General features: G+C 46.2%; 1 protein-coding gene across 3 annotated transcripts; it reads left to right on the forward strand.

Annotated features, from left to right (window-relative positions):
- Window positions 1–1,810: 1,810 nt before the first annotated feature.
- Window positions 1,811–24,077, forward strand: Rdh13 (retinol dehydrogenase 13). 3 transcript variants are annotated; one of them, XM_075942076.1, is made up of 7 exons: window positions 1,811–1,999; window positions 3,198–3,316; window positions 4,958–5,113; window positions 14,900–15,004; window positions 18,455–18,667; window positions 19,767–19,868; window positions 20,649–24,077. In XM_075942076.1, the coding sequence occupies exons 1-7, from the start codon at window positions 1,935–1,937 to the stop codon at window positions 20,891–20,893; spliced, it is 1,005 nt and encodes a 334-aa protein (XP_075798191.1). In that variant the 5' UTR covers window positions 1,811–1,934; the 3' UTR covers window positions 20,894–24,077. The 3 variants fall into 3 exon arrangements, with proteins under 3 accessions (XP_075798191.1, XP_075798200.1, XP_075798210.1); XM_075942085.1 differs by lacking the exon at window positions 14,900–15,004 and having other exon boundaries at window positions 1,828–1,999; window positions 20,649–22,351; XM_075942095.1 differs by lacking the exons at window positions 1,811–1,999; window positions 3,198–3,316 and adding an exon at window positions 3,458–3,568 and having other exon boundaries at window positions 20,649–21,032.
- The last annotated feature ends 249 nt before the right edge of the window (window positions 24,078–24,326 follow it).

The following is a 24,326-nucleotide window of genomic DNA, read 5'->3' on the forward strand; positions in this document are numbered from 1 at the left end:
TTTCCAAATCCATTGCTTCACTGGCATTGGAGCCTATTTCTTCAGGATCCTGGTGTATCCTGAAGGCCAGCCTCACAGACTGAATGGCTATTAGATTCTTTGACCATTGGTAGACAGCCATTGTTGGACTAGCTGGCCCACAGGCTGTAAGCCATTCTAATCAACCCTTTCCTCCCCAACTTGTTTTTGGTCACAATGTTTCATCATAGCAATAATAACCCTAATTAGGACATCTCTTCACATTGGTGGTAAATGAAGGGACTCAGACACTTTTAAAAACACACCTTTTAAATTAAAGATTAATTAATTTATTTTATGCGAGTGAGTGTTGTGCCTGTTTGTATGTCTATGCACCATTTTTGTGCAGTGCCCATAAAGGTCAGAAGAGGGTGTCTGGTCCTTTGGAGCTGCAGTGACAGATGGTTGTGAGCTGCCATGTTGGGTTCTGGGCACTGAACCCGGGTCCTCAGCAAGAGCAGCAAGTGCTCTTAACCACTGGGTTATCCTTCAGGCCCAGGAGAATGACCTTTTACTGTTACAGTGTGGGGAACTGTGAGGGCAAGGACTGAATTCAGGTGTAACTGTGTTGGGAACACAAGAGGCGCTAAATAATTGTTGTAAGACGTGGTGAGGGAGTACTCACAAATGTGAATGAAGCCTGGTTGTTCTTTTTTGGAACAATCAAGCCTCCCCTAAGCATGACTTCTTATATAGGAGAGTGTCTAGATGACCCTGCGACAAGGCTTTCAGGAACACCGGAAAAGTGGCACTCCTGCCAACAGACAGTTTCCCCCGCCCATCCTTGCCAGCACCGAATGTTTAACATAATTTTCAATGTTGCCAATCTGATAATTGAAAAATATTATCTCAATATCACCTTCAGGAGGACAAATGAGATGCCAAGTGTACTGGGAAATTTTCTACCTCAGGATGCATTCCTCCACAATCTATAGCTTTCCCCCTAACTTCCTTTCCTTCCTTCTTTCTTTTCTTGTCCTCCCCCCCACTCCTTTCTAGACACCAAGGCTTCACTATATTAAAACGTTTCTCTGTTTACTTCTGTTTTGTTTGGGTGTGTTTGTGTGTGAGCACATACGTGCCACGGTGGGAGGTCAGAGGACAGCTTTTGGGAGTTGGCTTTATCTTTCCGCCCTGCGAGTTCTAGGGATGAAACACAAGTTGCAAAGCTTGTATAACGAGCTTTTACCCCATGAGCCATCCCACTGGGCTCAGTATGTCATTTTAAAGTCAATAGCCTTCTTTTCCTTCAGACCCAGGGTTCCAGACCCCACCATCCTCCCTCAGACATAGGGGTCTGGGCCCTAGCCTTCCTCCTTCCCCCACAAGACCTATGCAGAAAGTACTATTGTTAAATATCATGTAGCGAGGGAAGCTCATGGTTCATTCTGTGGGGCTCGCTGTCTGGAAATAAATGGTAATGGTTTCACCAAACTCTCCCCCGCCCCCGTTCTCCCCCTCCCTACCCGACAGTGCTTTTCTGTGTAGTCCTGGAACTCCTGTAGACCAGGCTGGCATGGAACTCAGAGATCTGCCTGCCTCTGTCTCCGGAGTGCCGGGAGTAGCTCCCAGATGATTAAAACACAACACAACACAACACAACACAACACAATACAAAACAAAACAAACCCCACCTTAGGACGCCTGGATTGGTTGAGTGTGACGACGTTTGATCCGGCTGCTGGCACGCCCGTCAGCCTCGGCCCCGCCCCATCTCCTGAAACTACGACTCCCAGCATTAAGTGCGCCATGGCCTACGTCCCAAAGAAGCCCCGTCCCCGCTCTTGGCCCCACCTCAGGGCGTGTTCTGGAGGCCGCGTCCTTCCACTTCCACGCTCTTTCGCACGTGTGTTCCCGGGCCCCCTTTGTAGTGGCCCGGAGGGCAGATCTACCGGTCCTCTGTTCCCCAGCCTGGAATGAACCGCTTTCTGTTGCCGGTGTCCGTAGTGGGCACGGTGATCGGTGGCACCGTGCTGCTCAAGTGAGTCTGTGCGAGTCTCTGTGCACGCACGATGGTAGACCTGCGGCAGGGGACTGCCGATTAAGGCCAGAGAAGGATCCTTTATCCTCAGTCCGCATTCTTGGATTCTCCCAGCTTACCCACCAGCACCGCTTTTCCAGATTGAGCTGGGGGGGTGGGGTGGGTCACCTTCCCAAGGTCACCTAAGGAGAAGGGGTGGGGCCCGGACCCTGTACACTTTTTGTCTCTGGACCCCTCTTTACTTTTCCTCCTCTCCGCACTTCCTGTCTACCTTCTTTTCCCTCTTCCTCTCCTCCCTTTTTTTTTCCTTGCGTTTTTGAGACAGGGTCTCACTGTGCAGCCCTGGCTGTCCTAGAACTCATGTAGACCAGGCTGACTGAATTCACCTGCCTCTGCTTCCTGGAGTGCTGGGATCAAAGGCGCGTGTCACCAGGCACAGCCTGCTTTTTTTTTTTCCTTGCGTGTATGTTTATGTCGCGCTTTCTGAGATTTCAAGAGGGAGAGTGTGTCAGAGCTGGAACTGGAGTTGTGGATGGTTGCGAGACACCACGTGGGTGCTGGGAACGGAACCTGGAGGCTTTGTAAGAGCAGTAGAGCTCGTGCTGCTGAGACTTCTTTCCAGCCCCACGGTGTGTATAATGTACTTTGATCATAGCTACTTCCCACTCGTGTTCTCCAACTCCGTGGACCCCTTCGGACGCACCCTCCTTCCAACTTCATGTCCTTTATTTTATTTACTTGTTTTGAGACAAGGAGTCATGTAGCCTAGGTTGGTCTTGAACTTGCTGTGTTGTTGAGGATGACCTTGAATACTTGGTCCTTCTGCCACTGCCTCTCAAAGCTGGGCTTGTGCTTCTGTTTACAATCTTTTTGTTTTATTTTGTTCTCTGTGTAGTCTTGGCTGCCCTGGAACTCACTCTGTAGACCTTGAACTCAGAGAACCACCTGCCTCTGCCTCCCAAGTGCTGGGATTAAAGGTGTGTGCCACCACCTCTGACCCTAATCTTTTGTTTTTATAAAAAATAGTAATGCCACCTCACAGAGACTTCCCAAGTGTAGTCTTTGCTGAGACCATGATAAGAATACCATGTGTTTTTGTGCTTTGGTGGGGGATGTGAACTTAGAAGGGTGGTTGGCCCCAGATCATAAGTCTAGGCATGAGGCAGAGAGAATTCATTCAGCTGTTTCTCACCCTCAGGGACTATGTCGCTGGTGGGGCTTGTCCCAGCAAGGCCACCATACCTGGGAAGACTGTCATTGTGACAGGAGCCAACACAGGTATTGGGAAACAAACTGCTTTGGAACTGGCTAAAAGAGGTAAGAGCAACACCTGCTTCGGAATTTGAAGAGATTCGTGCACACTGGTGTGTATGGCAGTGTTGTTTAAAATAGCTCAAAGGTGGAAGGAAGCATTCCAGGTGCTCATTGCAGACAGTCAGAATGTGGTCCATCCATACAGTGGAATATTACCAAGCTTTCAAAGGGAAAGGAATTTGGACATGCTCCTGTGCGGTGATTCTAGAGGATATGCACTAAGTGAAAAAAGCCAGACCCCGAAAAGACTACTGTGTAAGTTTACTTGTTGGAGTAGTTATATTCTTTAAAAAAATCTGTTTTTATTATGTAGTATGTGTATGTTGGGGTGGGATAGGGTTTGAGCTTTACCATTGTGTGTGTGTGTGTGTGTGTGTGTGTGTGTGTGTGTAGTTCAGAAGACAACTATGGAAGCTGGTTTTCTTCTTCCTTTATGTTGTTCCTGGGAATTGAACTCTGGTTCTCAGACTTAACTGCAAGTACCTGTTGAGCCAATTTCCAGCCCCTGTATTTGTATATCTTGATAAGTTTGTATTTGTGTGTGCGCACATGCTTGTGGAGGACAGGAGACAGCGTCTGGTGGATTTCTCAGAGTAACGGTAGCACTAAGATCATATGCCCCAAAATGTTTCCGTCTTCTAACATGGTCTTAGAATATTTCATGACCCTTAAGATTACCCATCATCTCTTTATTCATCATCCATGGCTCCCTGATCTTCCCCTGCCAGCACAGCTCCAGGAAACCTGGGTCTCTCTTTCTGCATTTGCTTTTTTGGGACATTTTATAGAAATGGAAGCATGTATGTATGAATTATTATTATTATTATTATTGGTTTTTCGAGACAGGCTTTTCTGTAGCTTTGGAGCCTGTCCTGGAATTCATCTGTAGATTGGGTTGGACTTGAACTCTGCCTCCCAAGTGCTGGGATTAAAGGAGTGTGTCACGTATGAATTTTGTGTCTGACTAATCGAGTATAGTAATTTCAAGGTTCATTCACTGTGTCATATGTCAGTGTGTCATTCCCGTTTATGACTGAATATCCATTGCACAGATAGGCTGCAGATGGTTTATCTATTGATTAGTGGATGGATGTTTGCTATTGTTTGTTTGTGTTGGACACTGGACTCAGAGCCTCTCGATTGCTAGTCAGGTGCTCTACCACTGAGAAGCACCCCCAGCCCCTCACTGGGGGATTCTAGGCAGGGGTTCTACTACTGAGCCACACCCCCAGCTCCTCACTGGGGGATTCTAGGCAGGGGCTCTACCACTGAGCCTTGCCCCCAGCCCTGTACTGGTAGATTTTAGGCAGGTGCTCTACTGCTGAATTACATCCTCAGCCCTGTTTTTTTACTTTTTGAGACAGCTTCTTACTAAAATGCCTAGGTAGGTCTTGAACTCACTCTGTAGCCCAGGCAGGCCTTGAACTTACAATCCTCCTGCCTCAGCCTTCAGAGTCACTGCTGTTTCAGGCCTATACCACCAAGCCTGGTGATATTTGCGTTTCTATGTTTTGGTCATTGAATATATTACTAAGACTGCTTGTATACAGATTTTAGCGGGTGTATACTTTTATGTCTGTTGGATAGATATGTAGGGGTGCATTTATTTTCTTTTCCTTTTCATGTTTTCTTCCGGGCGTCCAGGAGGCAACGTCATTCTGGCCTGTCGTGACATGGAGAAGTGTGAGGCAGCTGCGAGGGACATTCGTGGAGAGACCTTGAATCCCCATGTGCGCGCCCAGCACCTAGACTTGGCTTCCCTCAAGTCCATCCGAGAGTTTGCTAGGAAGATCATCAAAGGTAGGCAGGAAGACGTTGACTTTTCCAGCCAAGGTTTAGAGCTTCCAGCCAGTTCTCTAGGAACCTGAAGCTAGTAAGTTCTGAAGAAGAGGTTGGTCAATGTGATCTGCTGGCTGAAGTCAGCTACTACCTGTTTTTCTGTTCTTCCATAAGATCAGCTGTGCCTACTCATGAGAGTCCATTGTGATCTGGTTGTGGACTGTTGGCATTCCCTCAGAGTAGGAGGGGATGTAGTTTGGATGAGAATGGCCTCCATAGGCTCTTATGTTTGAATACTTGGTCCCAAGGTAGTAGAACTGTTTGGGAAGGATTAGGAGATGTGGCCTTGTTGAAGAAGGTGTGTCACTGAGGATGGGCTTTTGAAACACACTGTTCCCAGTTAGCTCTCTCTGCCTCATGGTTATGGATCAGATGTGAACTCTCAGCTGCTCCCCTAGCACCATGCCTGCCTCTAGATAGAAGTTTCTGTTCCACCTGGTCCTACAGCCATTCAGTCCTAAAGAAACACACAGAGGCTTATATTAATTATAAACTGTTTGACCTATTAGCTCAGGCTTATTATTAATTAGCTAAATAAGAAGGAGAACCCAAAGAAAACCATATAGGCATCCTCCTGATTATTAACCTTCATCAGGGGATGAAAGGAGACAGAGACAGAGACCCACATTGGAGCACCAGACAGAAATCTCAAGGTCCAAATCAGGAGCAGAAGGAGAGAGAGCATGAGCAAGGAACTTAGGACCTCGGGGGTACACCCACACACTGAGACAATGGGGATGTTCTATCGGGAACTCACCAAAGCCAGCTGGCCTGGGTCTGAAAAAGCATGGGATAAAACCGGACTTCCTGAACATAGCGGACAATGAGGACTACTGAGAACTCAAGAACAATGGCAGTGGGTTTTTGATCCTACTGCACGTACTGGCTTTGGGGGAGCCTAGGCAGTTTGGATGCTCACCTTACTAGACCTGGATGGAGGTGGGTGGTCCTTGGACTTCCCACAGGGCAGGGAACCCTGATTGCTCTTTGGGCTGACGAGGGAGGGGGACTTGATTGGGGGAGGGGGAGGGAAATGGGAGACGGTGACGGGGAAGAGACAGAAATTTTAAATAAATAAATAAATTAATTAAAAAAATTAGCTCTTACAACTTAAATTAACCCATAATTCTTGGCTATGTTTAGCCACGTGGCTTGGTACCTTTTCTCAGCGAGGCATTCTCATCTTGCTTCCTCTGTGTCTGGCTGGTGACTTATGTCAGGATCCAGCCACGGCATGACACGTTTCTCAGCAGTGTCGAGGCGTGGGAAATTTAGCCTCGATGCCTTTCTGTTGGCCTGCTTGCCTTTCTGGCTCCACCATGCAGGCAGGTTAGACTCAGCTGGCTACAGCGCCTGTGCATGGACTGCCACCATTTCAGCAGTAACCCAGACGATAGCTAGCAAAACACTACACTTCCTTCACTCTTCCTGCCCGTTCAGCAGCGATGGAAGCTGCACCTCCACGACTAATGCAGTGCCACTTGTAGGAGACGGTGCGACCTCACCTTGGCTTCCCTGAGCCAGAGGCTGCGGGTACTCAGCCAGTGCAGGGGTGGGAATATGCTATTTACAAACTGTAAATATCTCTGCCTTTGCTTCTGCTCCACTTTTAGTTCCTTTAGCTACCAACATACATAACTGAATGCTACTTCCTTGTCCCATATATATATTTATTATTTACAAATTTTTACTCCTGATTTTTGTTTCCTACTTTTCTGCTTTTTAAAATTCTACTACTTATTTCTGAGTGCTCCTTATTCACCTTTCCACCTATGGTGCTATTTTTTCATGGGTTCCTCATGTTTTCCTCTGTACATTTGGTTACTCTTCTGTGTTTTTCAGGGTCCAACCCCCAACATAAAACATTTCTCGCCAGCATAGAGGCGCGGGAATGAAGACACTATTCACATGACAGTATCGGGAGGGACTTTCAGTGATCATTCAGATCCTGAAATCACCCACATTTATTTTCCAAACAGCTTTTATATCATAGAGGGAAGTTAACAAAACTTCATTAGCATTCTGTTTCCTAGGTAGTGGGGAATGACTTAAGTCACATCTTGTCTATACCTATTTTTGTCATGTAGCCTGAAAACACCTTTTTCCCAGGTGACCTCATAATTTATAATAGAAGGAGCAGAACGGCATTAGCATATCCTGGCACCTGTTGAGGTGGCACAGAGTTTGCTTCAAAAGAGCCAGGCGATCCCTTCCTGTGTGGCAGGTGCCTTGCAAGTCGCTCAGATTCTCTGACCGCCAGACAGTGTGGAATATAGGCCTGCATATTTCGGCCCCAACATGACTTCGTCTTTGCCTTTTCTTTTCCCAGAATTCTCATAGTCTGTTTACCCTGCCTATACTTCCTGCCTGACTACTGGCCAATCAGCATTTATTAGATAAATGCAAGTGACAAATCTTTACAGTGTACAAGAGCATTCTCCCTCAGCATCTGCCTGTCTGCTGTCATAGTCCCACCGTGATGGTCGTGTACTCTAACTCTCTGAAACTGTAAGCCTCAGATAAATGCTTTCCTCTGTAAGCTGCCTTGGTCATGGTGTCTTATCACAGCAATAGAAGAGCAACTAAGACAGAGAGGTTGGGGTGGTCATTGGACCCTCATCTGAGTGTCTGGACTGTGCTCCCAGCATTTGTATATAGTTCTCATTTAATGACACGTGGCTGGTGATGGTTAACTGAGAGGGGCACCATCTGCGTGGCCATGGGTACAGACCTTCCATGCAGCTTTGGGGTCAGCCATGCTCTTGCCTATAACCCCTTATCTATGATCTGTAAGTAAGTCTAATAAACTTGTGGGTTTCTCAGGGTGAACTTCATGGAATGGAATTTTGGTTTGCCATTGGGACCTTAATAATAATATTCTTCCATTTAAAAGATTTTTTTAAAATTTTTACTTATGTGTATGTGTGAGTGCCCTCAGATACCAGAAGAGAGTGTTGAATTCTCTCCAGCTGAAATTATAGATGGTGGTGAGCCTCTCTTTGTGGGTTCTGGGAACTGAACTTGGGTCCTCTGGAAGAGTATCAAGTACGTGTAACCGCTGAGCCATCTCTCCAGCACCTCCGTGGACCTTGCAGCTCAGGCCTCCGAGTTAGCTAGGCCTCCTAGTTCACCCTTTTGTAGTGGAGGCTGCCACAGTTTCCAGAGCTAGTAAGAGGGGGCTCCCTGCTCCTAAACTGGTTGTTCCAGCCACAGGTTTATGCTGAATTCTTATTTCCCTGCTGGGAGTCTGGAACCTGGGCAGCTAGTCTGTTTGGGTGACTGGAGTAAAGAGCCGTAGTCTGGGTGATGAGTAGCAGCAGACATTTCCTTCTTGCTCTTCTGGAGGCTGGAAGTGCAACACAGTGCAGATTCTGTTTCTGGTGAGGCCTCACTTCCTGATTCATAAGTAGCACCCTGACTGTGTCAGTACTGGAAGGGAATGGGGAGGCAGCCTCTTTTGTGAGTGTAAATCTAATCCTGAGGGTCTATCCTTATGCTCCAACACCTACAGAGAACCAGAACTGTTGAATTATCTCCATTTGAAAAATAACCAGACTAGCTAAAAGATAAAACAATTACATATTTATATTTATTATAAGGGGCAAACTCACGAAACAGGAACGAGAAGTCCAAGCTCAGCTGTGCTAAAAGGGAACCACACAGAGAAGGCACCTAGCCGTGCGCTGTTTTTCTCCAGATTCCAGAAAGCCACAGCCTAACTTGGTTCCACCTCTTAAAGATAATTAGTTGACAAAGATTCCCCATCACCTACCCTTTTGTCTAAATAAGAGCGATTCAAGCCAAAACAAAACTATATACAATAGGAGCAGATATCAAGTATAAAATTACAACCATCATAAACAATATTAAGCAATGAACACATGATAAATGTTTTAATAAACATTCTATTTTAAAGAGTCTAAGTCTTGCATCGGAAATTGACTTGACTAAATCATAAGAGGAAGGTAACTAAGGCTATCTAATCTTCAGCCCCATCGAAGGCTTGAGAAGGAAGATAATATTACTTGAGTAGGCAGGAAGTACAATTAAGCATTTTCCAAAGCCAGCAGTACATGACGGAGGCAGTTGGCTACCTGAGCAATCACCCAAAATCTCATTTGCAATGTTGAAGCAACCAACTTTAGCTAAGGCCTAGTGTAACTTACAGACCACTTTTTGAGGCAGGAAAATTTTCAGTACCGTCTTACCCTGTCTTGACAGTCCTTTTCCTTGTGCCTTGCTTATCCAGTCTCCGGATATCATGTACTTTGGGCAGTTCCTTGCCCAAAGGCCAATTGTGCCAAGAAGAAAACAAATTCCGAGTGGAGTGTCTTCGGTGCTCAACATTCTCTCAGGAATAGATTGGTGCTGTCGGAAGCAATTGTGTCTCATATCAGTATAACCCTAAATTATTTAAATGCTATGTTCTACAGATCCTTGCAGTGGTTGAAGATTACCTATCTAGACAGAATACAATCTCTATTGATCTAAAGAACCTAATTAATCTGACTATATGTATAACAAACATGAATAACTATTGACCTATAACATTTGATACTTGTATAATTTAAGGACTAAGATTTCATAACAGAATATTAAATAATCTGTAAACAAATGTGCAGCAAATGGGGACAGTGACCTCAAAATGTAAACAATGTATAAGTATCTTGTTCAGAGGTAAGAGTAGTATATAATGCAATATGAAAATATATCCTAAAAGTTGTATCAATATACAAAATGTCCTAAACAGAGGTAGAAACATGCATGCATACAATCTGACAGAGTAACTTTGCATAGGTGTACAAATATTGTAAATAGAAATAACAAATAATTTGAACTTGTATCACTATGCAAAAAACTATACCAATGTAAATTTTGATTTTCATATTTGTAATGGTTAAGTATTTTGAACAGTTCTTTATGTGGTTAAAGCTATTAGAGATATTTCTTTTGAGAATTCTTGGTTTGTATATATGCCTCATCTTAAAATAGGGTTATTTATTTTCTTCCTATCAAATGTTTTGAGTTCTTTATATATTTTGGATATTAGTCCTCTATTGGATGTAGAGACAGTAAATGTCATTTCCCATTCTCTGGGATGCTGCCTTGTCTGAATGATGGCATTCTTTGTCTTGCTGAAGGTTCTCAGTCTCATGCCATCTTGTCTATTAGTTGTTCTTAGGGAGTGTATTATTGGTGTTCTGTTCATAAAGTCATCTCCTATGCCAGTGTGTCCAGATGTATTTCCCAATTCCTCTTCTGTCTGGTTCAGTGTATCTGTTCTTATATTGAGGTCTTTGACCCTTTTGAAGTGAGTTTTATACAAGGTGATAAGTATGGATCTATTTGCATTTTTCTATATTCAACTATCTTTTTTGACAAAAACTGTAACAGTGCTATTTTTTTCCAGTGTGTGTTTCTTGCTTCTTTAGCAAAGATCAAGTATACATAGCTGCCTGCACTTATGTTTGGGCCTGCATGTTTGTCCTTTGATGAATGTGTCTGCCTTGTACCATGCTGTGCTTGTCGCTATAGCTCTGTTTACAACTTGAAAGCAGGAAAGTTTAGACCTCCAGCAGTTCTTCATTGTTCAGCATTGTGTTAGCTATTCTGTTATTGTGTGTGTGTTCACATTTGAAGCTGTAAAACTGTCCTCTTAAGATCTGTGTAGAATTGTGTTGGAATTTTCATGGGGATTGCATTGAGTCTGTAGATGACAGTTGGTAGAATGCCCATTTCCCCATGTTTATCCTATTGATCCATAAACATGGATGATGTGGGATTCCCCTCTGTGTGCTGTGAATATGTTTTATTACCATTGGTTAATAAAGAAGCTACTTTGGGCCTATTGCAACACAGAATAGAGTAAGGTGGGAATTCCAAACAGAGATTGAGGAGAAAAGAAGGCGGAGTCAGGGAGATGCTAGCATCTGAAGTTGGAGGGTGAGTTGAGAAGAGGAGGATGCTGACTCATCATTGCTCCCAATTTTCTAAGGACACAGATGAGTCACAAGGGCCCTGTGTGTCAGGTCATGGATGATCCGGTGCGCCGCTGGAGGGCAGTGCCTGGGGCTCTTGTTTGTTGAGTGCCCTTTGATAACCCAGGGCTCAGCTGACAAATTCTATATTTCTGTCACACTGAGGACTGACTCACCCCTTTGTTTCCTTCTAGGTGATGTTAAAATTGTCACCTGTCAGTGTTTTGAATAGGAGCATAGCTTGAAGCAACTATCAGGGAGTGTAAAATGTGTTCAACATGCTATTTTTATTTTATTATCTATCTATCTATCTATCTATCTATCTATCTATCTATCTATCTATCTATCATCTGTCTATGTTTATATATATCTTTCTGTATGCCAGAAGGGGGCACCAGATCTTATTATACATGATTGTGAATGTGGTTCCTGGGAATTGAACTCAGGACCTCTGGAAGAGCAGCCAGTGCTCTTAACCTCTGAGCCATCTGTCCAGCTCTTAGTTTATTTTTTAAAAATTATTTCTGTGTATGAGTATTTTTCTTACTTGCACATATGTGCGTCACATGCATGCAGTGCTTACAGAGGCGAAAAGAGGGCGTGGCTCCTCTGGAACTGGAGATACAGATGGTTGCGAGCTGCCATGTGGGTGCTGAGAATCAAACCCAGGTCCTCTGGAAGAGCAGCAGTGCTCTGAATCTCTGAGCCATCTCCCCAGCCCCCTGTTAATTTTTTTTTCCTGGTAGTTTGTTTTTGTTTTGGAGACAGGGTTTCCAAGCTGTCTCCAGCCTGAGAGAGTTTCTTTTAGTTTCTTTTTTCTTTTAATAAAACCACTTATTAGCCCAAGAAACCTCCTGTGGCTAGAACTTACTGATGAAGGGGAGAGTCCCCTTTTGAGCAGGTTTTGGTTCTCAGTCTTGCTTGAATGTCCATTTCAGGAAGGCAGTGACCTTGCCTTTCCTCTCCACCCTGTATTTCCAGTGCCCAATGATAGGTGCTTAGCAAATGCCTGTTGATTGGATAGTAATTATGTGTTTCTATTAGGCGGGCACTATTATGCTTTTTAATAAAGGCAGAAACCAAGTCACAGGGAAGCTATGTGAACTGGTCAGTGTCAAAAATCCAGTCAGGTTTTTTATTTTTGAGACAGAATCTCACTCTGTAGCCCAGGCCGACCAGGATTATAGGCATGAGCCACCGTGTCAGGCTTTATATCTAAGCCATGAACTCCTGTCTGCCAGCTTTCAGATCTGATCTCCCCCTGTCCCACCCCGACACTGGGACTGTACAGACGTGTGGTGTTGGTTGTCGATGTGTCAGGTCCTAGAAGTATCCAGGAGATAAACTGGTGGGCATTGTCTGTCAGGAGTTTCCAGACGAGGTTCATTGGGAAGACTCACTTTCCCTGTGGGCAGCATTGCCCATGGACTGGGCTCCCGGACTGAATAAAAAGGAGAAGTGACCTGAGCATTTATTTTGTATTGGGATTAAAGGCGTGTGGCCTTTATCAGCAATGATGTATCTTATTTTACTAGCTTACTTATTTTTGGTTGCCTATTTTTGGTTGTGTGTCTGTTTGTGCATGTGGGCGCAGGTGCCTGCAGAGACCACGAGAGGGCAATGGATGTCCTGGAGCTGGAGTGACAGGTGGTTGTGACCCCTGGTGTAGGGGCTGGGATTGAAACCCAGGCCTTTGCAAGAGCAATGTGTGCTCTTAAACTCTGAGCTGTTTCTCCAGCCCTGAGACAAGGTTTTGCCTTTTACCCTGGCTGGCTTTGAACTTGTCATTTTCCTGCCTCAGCTTCTGCAATAGTCTGCTAATATTACCACCTGTGGCTTGGAGCTTGTATACTTCATTGGTGTCCTATATCTCTTCCCCATGAAGTGAAGAATGAGGGCCTGATCCACATCTCTTAGGTGCTAGACACCCAATTCCTATCTCCACTGAAAATGTCCTGGAAGTGTTAAGGATTCAGTTATGTCTCTGTGGGGGAGGCCCTGACTCCTACCTAGGATCTCAGAAGGTGACCTTGTTTGGAGGTAGGCTCTCTGTGGAGATTATCAAGTTGAAGTAAGGTCATTAGAATAGGTCCTAGGTCAGTATCCCTGGTGTCATCATTACGGGAAACTGGGGCACAGAGGGCTGTGCAGAGAGAAGATGCTGTAAGAAATATAGGGAGGAACTGGCCATCTATTAGCCAAGGCTTGGGGCAGATTCCCTTCCTCAGCCCCAGCTGGACCAGCTCTTGCTTAGGGTCTGATCCAGCATCTTGTCCATCCATTTCTGATGTTTTAAAGATTTATTTACTTTTATTTTATGAGTATTTTGCTGGCATGTATGTAGTACCATGTTCATGCCTGGTGCCCAAGGAGGCTAGAAGAAGGCATTGGATTCCTTAGAACTGGAGACATGGGTGGGCCTCTGTCTTAGTTCGGGTTTCTATTGCTGTGATGAAACATCATGATCAAAAGCAAGTTGGGGAGGAAAGGGGTTATTTGATTTGTACTTACACGTCATAGTCCATCATTAAAAGAAATCAGGACAGGAACTCAAGCAGTTCTGGAATATGGATGAAGGAGCTGATGGAGAGGCTATGGAGGAAAGTGTGAACTGGCTTGCTTCCCTTGGCTTGGTCAGTCTGCTTTCTTGAGAACCTAGGACCCCTAGCCTAGGAGTGACCCCACCCACAATGGATTGGGCCTCCCCTACTGATCTCTGATTAAGAAAATGCACTACAGGTTTGCCTACAGCCCGATCTCCTGGAACCATTTTCCCAACTGAAATTTCCTCCTTTCAGACATCTCTGGCTTGGGTCAAGTTGCCATGAAACTATCCAGGCAGCTGCCATATGGATTCTGGGAACCGAACCCAGGTCCTCTTCAAACTCAGCAGGTGGTTTTAACCACTGAGCCATTTCTCCAGCCCCAGTTTCTGTTGTTTAACTTGCTTGGTTTGTAGCATTTTGTGATGTCAACCAGAAAAATTTCTGGGGTCCTCTTTAAGGACATTATGCACTCTTAACTGCAGAGCCATCTCCCCCAGTTCCTGTTTATTTATTTTTTTGAGACAAGGTGGCTATCCCAGGTTGTCCTTGAACTCCCTTTTAGTATGAGGATGATCCCAACCTTCTGATCCTCTTATCTTTTCCTGAGTGCTTGGATTACAGATGTTACCACAGCACCTGTTTTGTGTGATACTAGAGATGGAAGCCAGGGGCTGGTGCAGGCTGGACAAACACTCTACCACCTGAGCTGTATCTGCAGCCCCGAGGACTTCACTAGATTGCATCTGTGACAGTTTTAACTCCCCCCCCCCACCTCCGTGTTGAGCTACAAAGCTCAGGCTTAGGATGTGGCTGTGAGACTATGAGGTAAAGGCTGCTCATGTCATGGTTGACCAGTAAGCAAACAGAGAGTGTTGCTATAACCCAGGACCCTTTGGTGACTTCCAAGACCCTTTCCCAGCAACCAACTTCTACCAGTCAGTGCCCAGCACTCTGGTCTTTGTGTCTGTTGTCACTGGATTTCCTCGCTTTGTGCTTCAGCCTGCCTGGACTCCCTTAGGAGGACACTAGCCCTGGTTGCATCGAGGCCCATTCCATGGTCTTACCTGAGTGGCATGGAATATCTCTACAAAGATGCTGTTCCCAAGTAGCCACCTTCCCAGGGGCCAGGTAGACAGGAATGTGTGTGGGACACTGTCCTACCCTAGGCTGGGGTGGAGCCCATCCCCAGCCCTGATGTGTCTGTCCTCACCCATGTCTTCTAGAGGAGGAACGGGTAGACGTTCTGGTCAACAATGCAGCCGTGATGCGGTGCCCGCACTGGACCACTGAGGATGGCTTTGAGATGCAGTTTGGTGTCAACCACCTGGGTGAGATCTGGGCTGTCACCAATCTGGGGTGGGGTGGGGTCTTGCTCCATTCTTTTAAAATTTATTAATGTAAGTGTCTGTCCCATAGACTGGGTAAGTCTTCATTTTTTCCCCTATTTTAAAAATTAATTTTTAGGCTGGACGATGGTGGTGCACGCCTTTAATCCCAGCACTCGGGAGGCAGAGGCAGGTGGATCTCTGTGAGTTCGAGGCCAGCCTGGTCTACAAGAGCTAGTTCCAGGACAGGCTCCAAAGCTACAGAGAAACCCTGTCTCGAAACCCCCCCCCAAAAAAAATTAATTAATTTTTAGGTCATCAATAAGTAGTAGTATTTTCAAATGTATGTGTCCTTATACTTTGGTCTCACTTGTTACTCTCCGACTGCAGTTCTCTCAGGCCTTCTTTTTCTTCCCGTAGTCCTCTTTTGTTGGCATACAAAAGAGTTCCACAATAGCCTGGAATGGAGTGTAACAAAGGTTTATTTATTAGGGGATAAACTCACAGAGTAGCATCTGCAGTCCTCAGCGCGCTCTGGGAAGTGGAACTGAATCCAGCAGCCAAGAGGCCTGCACTTGCTGTCTACACGAGACCGCATGGGCTGGTACCTTAAAGGCAATTGGCTGAAGGCTTTCCCACAGCACTCTTTCGTCGTTTTATTTCTGTGACTGTGATAAAACGCCCTGGCAGAGAAGCAGTTTAGGGGAGAAAAGGTTTATCTGACTCGCAGTTCCAGTCCCATAGCTTCAGGAAGCCAAGGCAGCTGGGACTTGAAGTGGCTGATCACATCACATCCACAGTCAAGAGCGGGGAGAGGCATGCGCACCAGCCACTTTCAGGGTAGTCATCGTAACCAAGACACCCGCCTGCGAACGTGGCCACAGCAAACATGACCTCGGCAGCTCCCCTCTGAGGTTCTCTTTTCAGGCGAGGTTGTGCCATATGGACAGTGAAAATGACTGTCTCTTCCCTTCTGTTTTTTCTCTTTCTTTTAAAAAAGATTTGTTTTTAGTGTGTGTGTGTGTGTGTGTGCGCGCGCGCGCGCGCGTGCTCATGTGTGTGTATGCGTGTGTGTTGCCTGCATGTGTGTCTGTGCACCACATTCATGCCTGATGACCTCTGAGGCCAGAAGAGGGTATCAGATCCCCTAGGATAGGAGTTGTGAGTAGCCATATGGATGCTGGGAATTGAGCCTGAGTCCTCTGGAAGAGCAGCCAGTGCTCTCACCTGCTGAGCTGTCTCTCCAGCTCTGATTTCAGTTTTCTTTATGGCTTCCTATTTCTCCATTGCCTTTATCTATCACATGTTCTTTATTTTTTCCTCCTCGCCAGGTGGTAGTACACACCTTTATTTAATCCTAGTACTGGGGAAACAAAGGCAGGTGGAATCTCTGTGAATTCCTAGGTTAAGAAGTTCCAGACCAGTCAAGGTTATGTATAGTCTCAAAAACTTAAAAAAAAGAATTTAACTTTGAGAATTTCCTGTATGCTTAGAGTGAAATATGATCATCTCTGCCCAACATTTCTCCTCTCCAGACTCCACCCCGTCCTCTGCAGCATGCTCCCATCCCAACTTCTTGTCAGGCTAGCCTTGACCTTGTATCCAAAGACGACTGTGAATATCTGATCCTCCTTCCTCTACTTCCCCGGTGCTGGGATTGTAGGCACATGCCACTGTGCCTGGCCTTTTTTCTTCTTTCTTTTTTGGATACAAGGTCTTGGTATCACATTATCTTCTATCTGTTGATGATCTTCTAGGCTGTTCCACTTCTGGCCATCGGAATCAGTGCAGTGCAGATTAAACCTGGATGAGCAGGTGTCTCTGGTGTGCTGACTCAGAGCGCCTCTGTCTCTGTCCAGGAGAGGTGGTGAGAAGTCCGCACTAATGTCCATAGTGGCGACACCACCTTAGATTCCGTAGCAGTGAGTAGGCTCCCTTTCCACGCGTTCTCCCCGGCATTTGCCATCCTCTGTTCTCTGGGTGATGGACATCCTTACTGGGTGGAGATGAGGTCTCAGAACAGTTTCTCTGCTAAGGGTACAGAATGCCTTCTCAAATATTCGCTGACCATTTGCATTTCTTCAGTTGAGAACTGTCTCTCTAGTTTGTTAGCCTCTTTATTGACTGGATGATGCTTTTGTCCTTTAACTTTTGCGTTCTTCCCAAATTCTTACTTTTGCTAGTGAAAGGGAGAAAAAAGGAAGAGAGGCTGCAAGAGGAAGCTGCCATTTCATCTCCAGAATAGCTATGGTTAAAAAAAAAATTAACTTGGTATGGGGGCTTTAATGAGAACGGCCCCCATAGCCTCATATATTTGGTTTCCAGCTAGTGGAACTGTTTGGGAAGAGTTAAGAGTTGTGGCCTTGTTGGAGGCGGGGTGTCATTGGGCTTTGTCTCTTTCCTCCTCTGCCTGTGGACCAGGATATAATGCTCTCGGCTACTTCTCTGGCACCATGCCTGCCCGCCACCATGATTACTGTGGACCAGCCCTCTAAAACTAGGAAGTGCTTTCTCTTGTAAGGGATGACATGGTATCTCTTCATAACAGTAGAATAGTAACAGAGACACTGGGCTTGGTGTCATCCACCATGGCTCTAGTGGGGGAGCATAGCCACTAATACACCCTTGATGGAAGTGCCCAGCTCCTGATGTCCATGGAGCGGTGAGGGAGGACGGGGTATCTGCCCAGCCTGATGGGTCGGCTGAGATCAACAACAGGTGGCCCAGTCAGCCTGTCCTCATATCCAGTGCTGCCACCTTTAACCCTTGCAGAGGCAGGAGGATTGCCTGGAGTTCAAGGTTAGTCTAACCAACCGAGTGAGTTCCTAAGCTTATCAGGCAGAGCTAATAGTGATACTTGTCTCAGAAACAGAACATGTGCTGCTAAGGCTGATCTGCGTTTGATCCCTGACCTGGGGTGGTGGGGGAAGGAGAATACGAGCTCCCGAAGGATGCTTTTCTCTCCACGTGCTGTGGTACGTGTTCAGTTGAAAACAAAAATCTGAGTTCAAGGCCAGCCTGCTTTACAGACTGAGTTCTAGGACAGCCAGGGCTACACAGAGAAATCCTGTCTTGGAAAAAAAAAAAGGAAAAAAAGAAAAATCAGCTGAATGTAAATCTAAGTTTTTTTCTCCTTAGGAAAACAAAACAACTCCAAGCAGAATAATAAAGTGGGTAAAGGGAGAATATAGAGGAAGAGGAGGATTATGCTACCGCTGGAAATGAAAAATTAAAATTGTGGCTCAGCTGCTCTTGCAGAGGACCTGGGTTTGACCCCCATCTCTAACTCCAGTTCCAGGGGCTCCACTGCCCTCTTGTGGCCTCCATGGGCACTGCATGCATGTTTTGCACAGATACACATGCAGACAAAACACTCATACACATAAAAAATATTTTAAAAAAGTAAAATAGCCATTGTGAGAAAATAGTGTTTTCTTGTCATTCTTCATCTAGGTCACTTTCTGTTGACAAACTTGCTCCTGGACAAGCTGAAGGCCTCGGCCCCTTCGCGCATCATCAACTTGTCCTCCCTGGCTCATGTTGCTGGGCACATAGACTTTGACGACTTGAACTGGAAGACGAAAAAGTATGACACCAAGGCGGCCTACTGCCAGAGCAAGTTGGCTGTTGTCCTCTTCACCAAGGAGCTGAGCCGCCGGCTGCAAGGTGTGCACATGGTGATCTTTTCTCTTCTCCTTCCTTCCTCCTCATCTGGAAGAGTTCTGTAACCCTGAGCTGTTGGTGGAAGGGCACGTAGTAGCTTTAGACAAAAGGATGGCACCTGTACCACCATGCCGTGGCCCCTTCCAGTGCTGGAGGTAGACATCACTAATAAATCATGGTTCTAATGATTGCTGTTTGGTCTCAACCAACATGCCTTCATCAGACATGCTTATCTTGGATGGCTTTCTAAGCCTCTGGTGTTCTAAGCCAGTGGTTGTCCACTGCAAGTGGTTTTGGCCCTAGGGGACATATCAGTGTTTGCAGACGAGCCTGTCGCAACTGGGTTCGTGAGAGGTTGCTCCTGGCATCTAGTTGGTTGAATTCAGGACTCCTCCTGGATGGTTCCCCAGTTCCTTCTACTCTAATGGAAGGAATGTAGTGTTAGAGGTAAAGAAGCTTCCCCTGGCTTCTTGTTTCTCAAAAGTTGTCTGTGGCCAGCAGTGCCAGCCACCCTTGGGAGATACTCATAACTGCAGCTTCTTAGATCCCATTCTAGTCCCCTGCTTCAGACCCTGGTGGGGGTGGTGGAGCCCAGGAACGTGGGTCTCTCATGCCTCCAGGGCTGCTGTGCAGGGGAGACCACTTGAGATGGAGGCTTCAGAGCACAGAGGATGATGTGGTTCAAGTGTGGAAGCAGCCTAGGATAGCAAAGACCCAGAGTGTAGTGCTAGCTCCAGCAGCCTTCTAGTCAAGGGGCCAACCTGGTCTTTTTTCACTAGTCTTTATGTATGCGTGCACGAGCACGTGTGCATGCATGTGGTCTGTATGTGTGTGTAAGTCAGTGGACAATGTTGGCTGACATCCATGTTGCTTTTTATTTGAGACAGTGTCTCTCCTTGGCCTGGAGCTCACCACCTAGGCTAGGCTAGCTTCAGTGAGCCCTGGGGATCTACCTGTCTCTGCCTCCCAGCACTCACTAGGTATTAGAAGCCAGGATTACCATCACAGGCATGTGTTTTGACCTGGGTTCTGGCCATCAAACTCAGGACCTCCTGTGTGGCAAGCTCTTTAACAGCTGAGCTATCTTGTCTATTGTTCCCAGGCACAGGTGTGACGGTCAATGCTCTGCACCCCGGTGTGGCCAGGACAGAGCTGGGTAGACACACAGACATGCACAACTCTGCCTTCTCCAGCTTCACACTTGGTGAGTCCCCTTCCAGCCTGGGTATTCCCTCACAGAGCCCTGCTAGCTGGGGATCCAGGACTTTTCCTCAGAGATGGTCACTTTATTTCTTTTTGATTCTCTCTCTGACTGGGTCTCACTATGTATCTCTGACTGACTTGGAACTTGCTATGTAGACTAAGCTGGCCTCGAACTCACAGAGATCTGCTTGCCTCTGCCTTTGGAGTGCTGGGATTAAATAAATGTGCCATCACACCTGACTTTTTCCCCTCACTATGGCCTTAATGAGTAGGCTGGACTTGAACTCATTATATGGGTGAGACTGGTCTTAAACTTCTGACCCTTTCACCTTCTGAGTGCTGTGTGTGCCTCTTTCTGCTCCTTCCCATGTCTTCCTGGGGTAGAAGATGAGTCATAATTCTATGTGGTTCTGACCTCAGATCAACAAAGCAGGCTACAGCCCCACTGATGGATAAGAAAATTGTCCTTCAGGATAAGGCTTGAGCTGATTTCTAGGGAAAAATGTTTTCATTTTTTCTGGAAACCCTGGGGAGGTTTTCTGTAGGAGGCAGATTTGTGCTCATCCCTCTGTTTGGAGGTTTTGTTTTTGATGTTGCCAGGGAAGGGACCTTTAGGTAGAGGGAACTGCAAGGACAAAGGCATGGAGGTGGGTCCGTGGGGCTTCAGGGAAGGTTCCATCCCTAGGGGTTTTGAGGGGGTAGAGCAGGGAATTTTCTTCTCTCTCTCTTTCTTTCCTTCTTTTTTTTTTTTTTTGACGGAATGTTCTGTGGTTGATTGTAGGGCCCTTCTTCTGGCTGCTGTTCAAGAGTCCCCAGCTGGCGGCCCAGCCCAGCACGTACCTGGCAGTGGCAGAGGAACTGGAGAGTGTTTCTGGGAAGTACTTTGATGGACTCAGAGAGAAGGCTCCGTCTCCTGAGGCTGAAGATGAGGAAGTAGCCCGGAGACTTTGGGCTGAAAGTGCTAACTTGGTGGGCTTGGACATGGCTCATGGGTCCCCTGGAAGGGGGCATTCCCTTCCCAGATAACCTTCAAAGATCCAGATGGAACTGTATTACCAAGGCCTCTGGCTGCCATGCCCTCATCCTCTGGGGGCACTGTTGGCATTGTTACTCTCAAGACCATGGTTGCTGCCTGCCATGCACCCATCATCCTCTAGGGGCAGCGTTGGCACTGTTAAAAAGCATGGCTACTGACTGCCATGCATTCATCTTCCTCTAGAGGCAGTGTTGGCACTGTCAGAATCTTAAGACTATAGCTGTTGGCTGCCATGCCCTCATCATCCTCTAGGGGCAGTGTTGGGACTGTTAGACTCCTAAGACCATCGATGCTGGCTGCCATGCTCCCATCTTCCTTTAGATGGCAATGTTGGTCCTTTTTTGTTAGCTGACCATATTCAGTTGGACGACAGCTGAGCATTGACAGGGGCATGTGTGGTGGTGGCAGGTGGTGTCTCTCTTGGGAATGTTTTTGGGCAATGTTCAAAGGCAGCTGTGGTGGTGACTGATTGATGTACTGTTAAAGAGCGGGTAATCAGACAAATGTGGCCAGTCAGTCATAGTTCTTTGTGGGCCTTTGCACACTTTTGCCTTCTCTCTGAGAGTTGGCTGTTGTTTTTAAAGCAACTGGGGAGGAAAAGGGCTTACTTTAGCTTACAGGTTATAGTGCATCACGGAGGAGGGAAGCCGCGGCAGGAGCTCAAGGCAAGAGCTTGACGCAGATACCAGGCTTACACTCAGATAACTGTCTTCTATTTTCATCATCATCATCATCATTATTATTTTTTTAACAGTAAGTCTTACTCTGTAACTCTGGCTTTCCTGGAACTTGCTCCAGGATGGCCTTGCGCTCACAGAGATCTGCCTGCCTGAGTCAGGTACCAGCCCAGGCCTACCTGCCCAGGAATGGGACCACCCACAGTGGGCTTGTCTCTTCTACACCAATTAGCAAGCAAGAAATGTCCACGGACATTCACCCAGGGCATTCTGGCCCAAGCAATTCTCCGGTTGAGGACCCCTTCCTCTTCTGGGTGTGTCAAGCAGATAACCAAAGTAACCAGGTCGGCTCTTGATTGCAAACAGCCGTGGGTAACTGCTACCTCATGGGCTGGTGTGGGCATTAAGCTCTTGTCTGGCTCAGTAAAGGACAGCTACGGACCTCTTGTGTCCTGGCTGAGGTGCTGGGATTTGTCCTGGCCCAGACGGAATGGGGTGAAAAGCTGCTGGCCGCTGCCTCTGAGGACCAGCATGACCTGAGATCATGACCTCTCCAATTCCTATGATAATTTTAACCTTAGATTTTCAAGCTTCTGTATGATTATAATAACTTGCTGGGTGTAGTAACACCAGCACTTAAGAGGTGGAGGCGGTCAAGGTCATCCTCTGCTAGCCTGGGCTATACAAGATCCTGTCAAAACAAGTCAAAACAGTGAAATCTCCAAATGTAGCTGAGCCATAGATTTAAAATAAAAACAAACATTTGCTTAGTGTGTTGGTGTGTGTGCATGTGCACAGGTATGCCCTTGAGTGTGTGACCTCCGTGCCGAGTTCATTCAGAGGACAACTTGTGGGAATTGTTCTTGTCTTGTGAGTCTTGGGATCCAACTCAGTTTGTCCAGCTTTGTGATCGAGACTTTCACCTCTGAACATATTGCCACATGACCCTGAACCTGAGTCATAGGTTTTATTTTATCCATTGTATATGGAATTTATTCCACACACAACTTGTATATTTATTCCTTTTAAGAAACCGACTTTTAAGTTACTGAGGCAATGAAGCAAGCCGCTGCAGACTCTGTAGTGGTGGAAGGCGCAGCTCACCATATGGCAGTGATCACTGAGGTCGGGCTGTCTTAGGGAACTTCTGCTTCAGAAATGGGACACTCAGCTGGGATGTAGAATTTCCGGAGCATCAAAAAGGTCAGTAGAGAGCTGGGAAGCACACACCTTTGATCCCAGCACTTGGGAGACGGAGGCAGGCAAATCTCTTGAGTTTGAGGTCAGCCTGGTCTACAGAGCTAGTTGCAGAACAGCCAAGGCTACACAAGGAAACCCTGTCTTGAAAAACCAACTCCCTCCCACCCCCAAAGCTCAGTAGACCCCTGGGTACTTAGAGCAGGACTGGCCTAGAATTGTCACTTGCCAGGTGACTGCAGAGCCCAGCCAACCACGTAGCACCTGCTCTGCTGGCACAGTGACACCAAAAAGCACCTCAAGTGCTACAGAATATTTCGAAGCCGCTAGAGGTCAGAATTGAAAGCTCTTTGGCATCCGCTCTAAAGCTGCCCAAGTTCAGTCTTAATAGCAGTGTTCCTAGTAGGGTATATTTTGCAACCAAGTCATATGTAGAAAGATGCCCTTGGATGTACAATATACTTATATATCTATTTATTTATAGATCATGTATATCTGTTTATCCTATGCAGTGCCTGAGAAGTTGCAACCAAATCATATATAGAAAGGTACTCTTGGATGTACAATATTGATAGCATCTATCTATCTATCTATCTATCTATCTATCTATCTATCTATCTATCTATCTTTCATGTATATCTGTTTGTCATGTGCATGCAGGGCCTGAGAAGGGTAGAGGAGGACTCCAAATCTGGAACTGGAGTTTACAGTTGTAAGTCTCCATGTGGGTGCTGGGAATTGAACCCAGGTCCTCTGGAAGAGCAAGCCAGTGCTCTTAACCACTGAGCCATTACAACTGTTAGATTCTCCTGCCTCCGTCTTCCATGTTTAATGATCCCCTTGGTCATATAAGCCCATCAGGATAATCCAAGACAATGCTTTACTGTTTTTAAAATCAATAGAGCAGACTTAATGCTATCTTATCTTCTTATCTGGTCCTGTTCGCCAGGTAAAGTAACATAGTCCTTTGTTCCTGTGTCCCGGGTTCTGGTGATGGGATCTAGCTACCCTGGGTAAGGCTGTTGCTCTGCTGACTGTATACTCCCCTTCATAAAGCCTGGCTCTTAAGGTTTTCCAACAACTCCCACTTACTTCTCATCCATTCTGGTCTGCTTAAATTCGGCTGGCTCAACTCCACTTTATTTTTTTCTTTTGAGACAGTTTCACTGTGTAGTTCAGACTGAACTTGAATTCTAGATCTTCTCATCTCAGCTTCTAGAGCCCAGAGATTACAGGCCGACCACACGGTGCCAATTTGCAATGTTTACAACCAAATAAACAGAAACATACATTCCTGTTATTAATTCGTCATTGTCTTTCTGTTTTCTTTTGTTTTGTTTCGTTTTTGTTTTTAAAGACACAAAAGAAAAAAAGGGTTTCTCTTTGTAACAGTCCAGGCTATCCTAAAATTTCCTTTGTAGACCAGGCAGACCTCGAACTCACTGTCTCTGCCTCCCCTGGTGCTGGATTAAAGGCGTGCACCACCATGCCCTGGCTTGTCCTCTTTTATTTGACGTATGATCTCTTGCTGGGAAAAACTTCCTGACAA

The sequence above is a fragment of the Microtus pennsylvanicus genome, chromosome 1 (assembly GCF_037038515.1).
Source record: "Microtus pennsylvanicus isolate mMicPen1 chromosome 1, mMicPen1.hap1, whole genome shotgun sequence".
Classification (NCBI taxonomy): Eukaryota; Metazoa; Chordata; class Mammalia; order Rodentia; family Cricetidae; genus Microtus; species Microtus pennsylvanicus.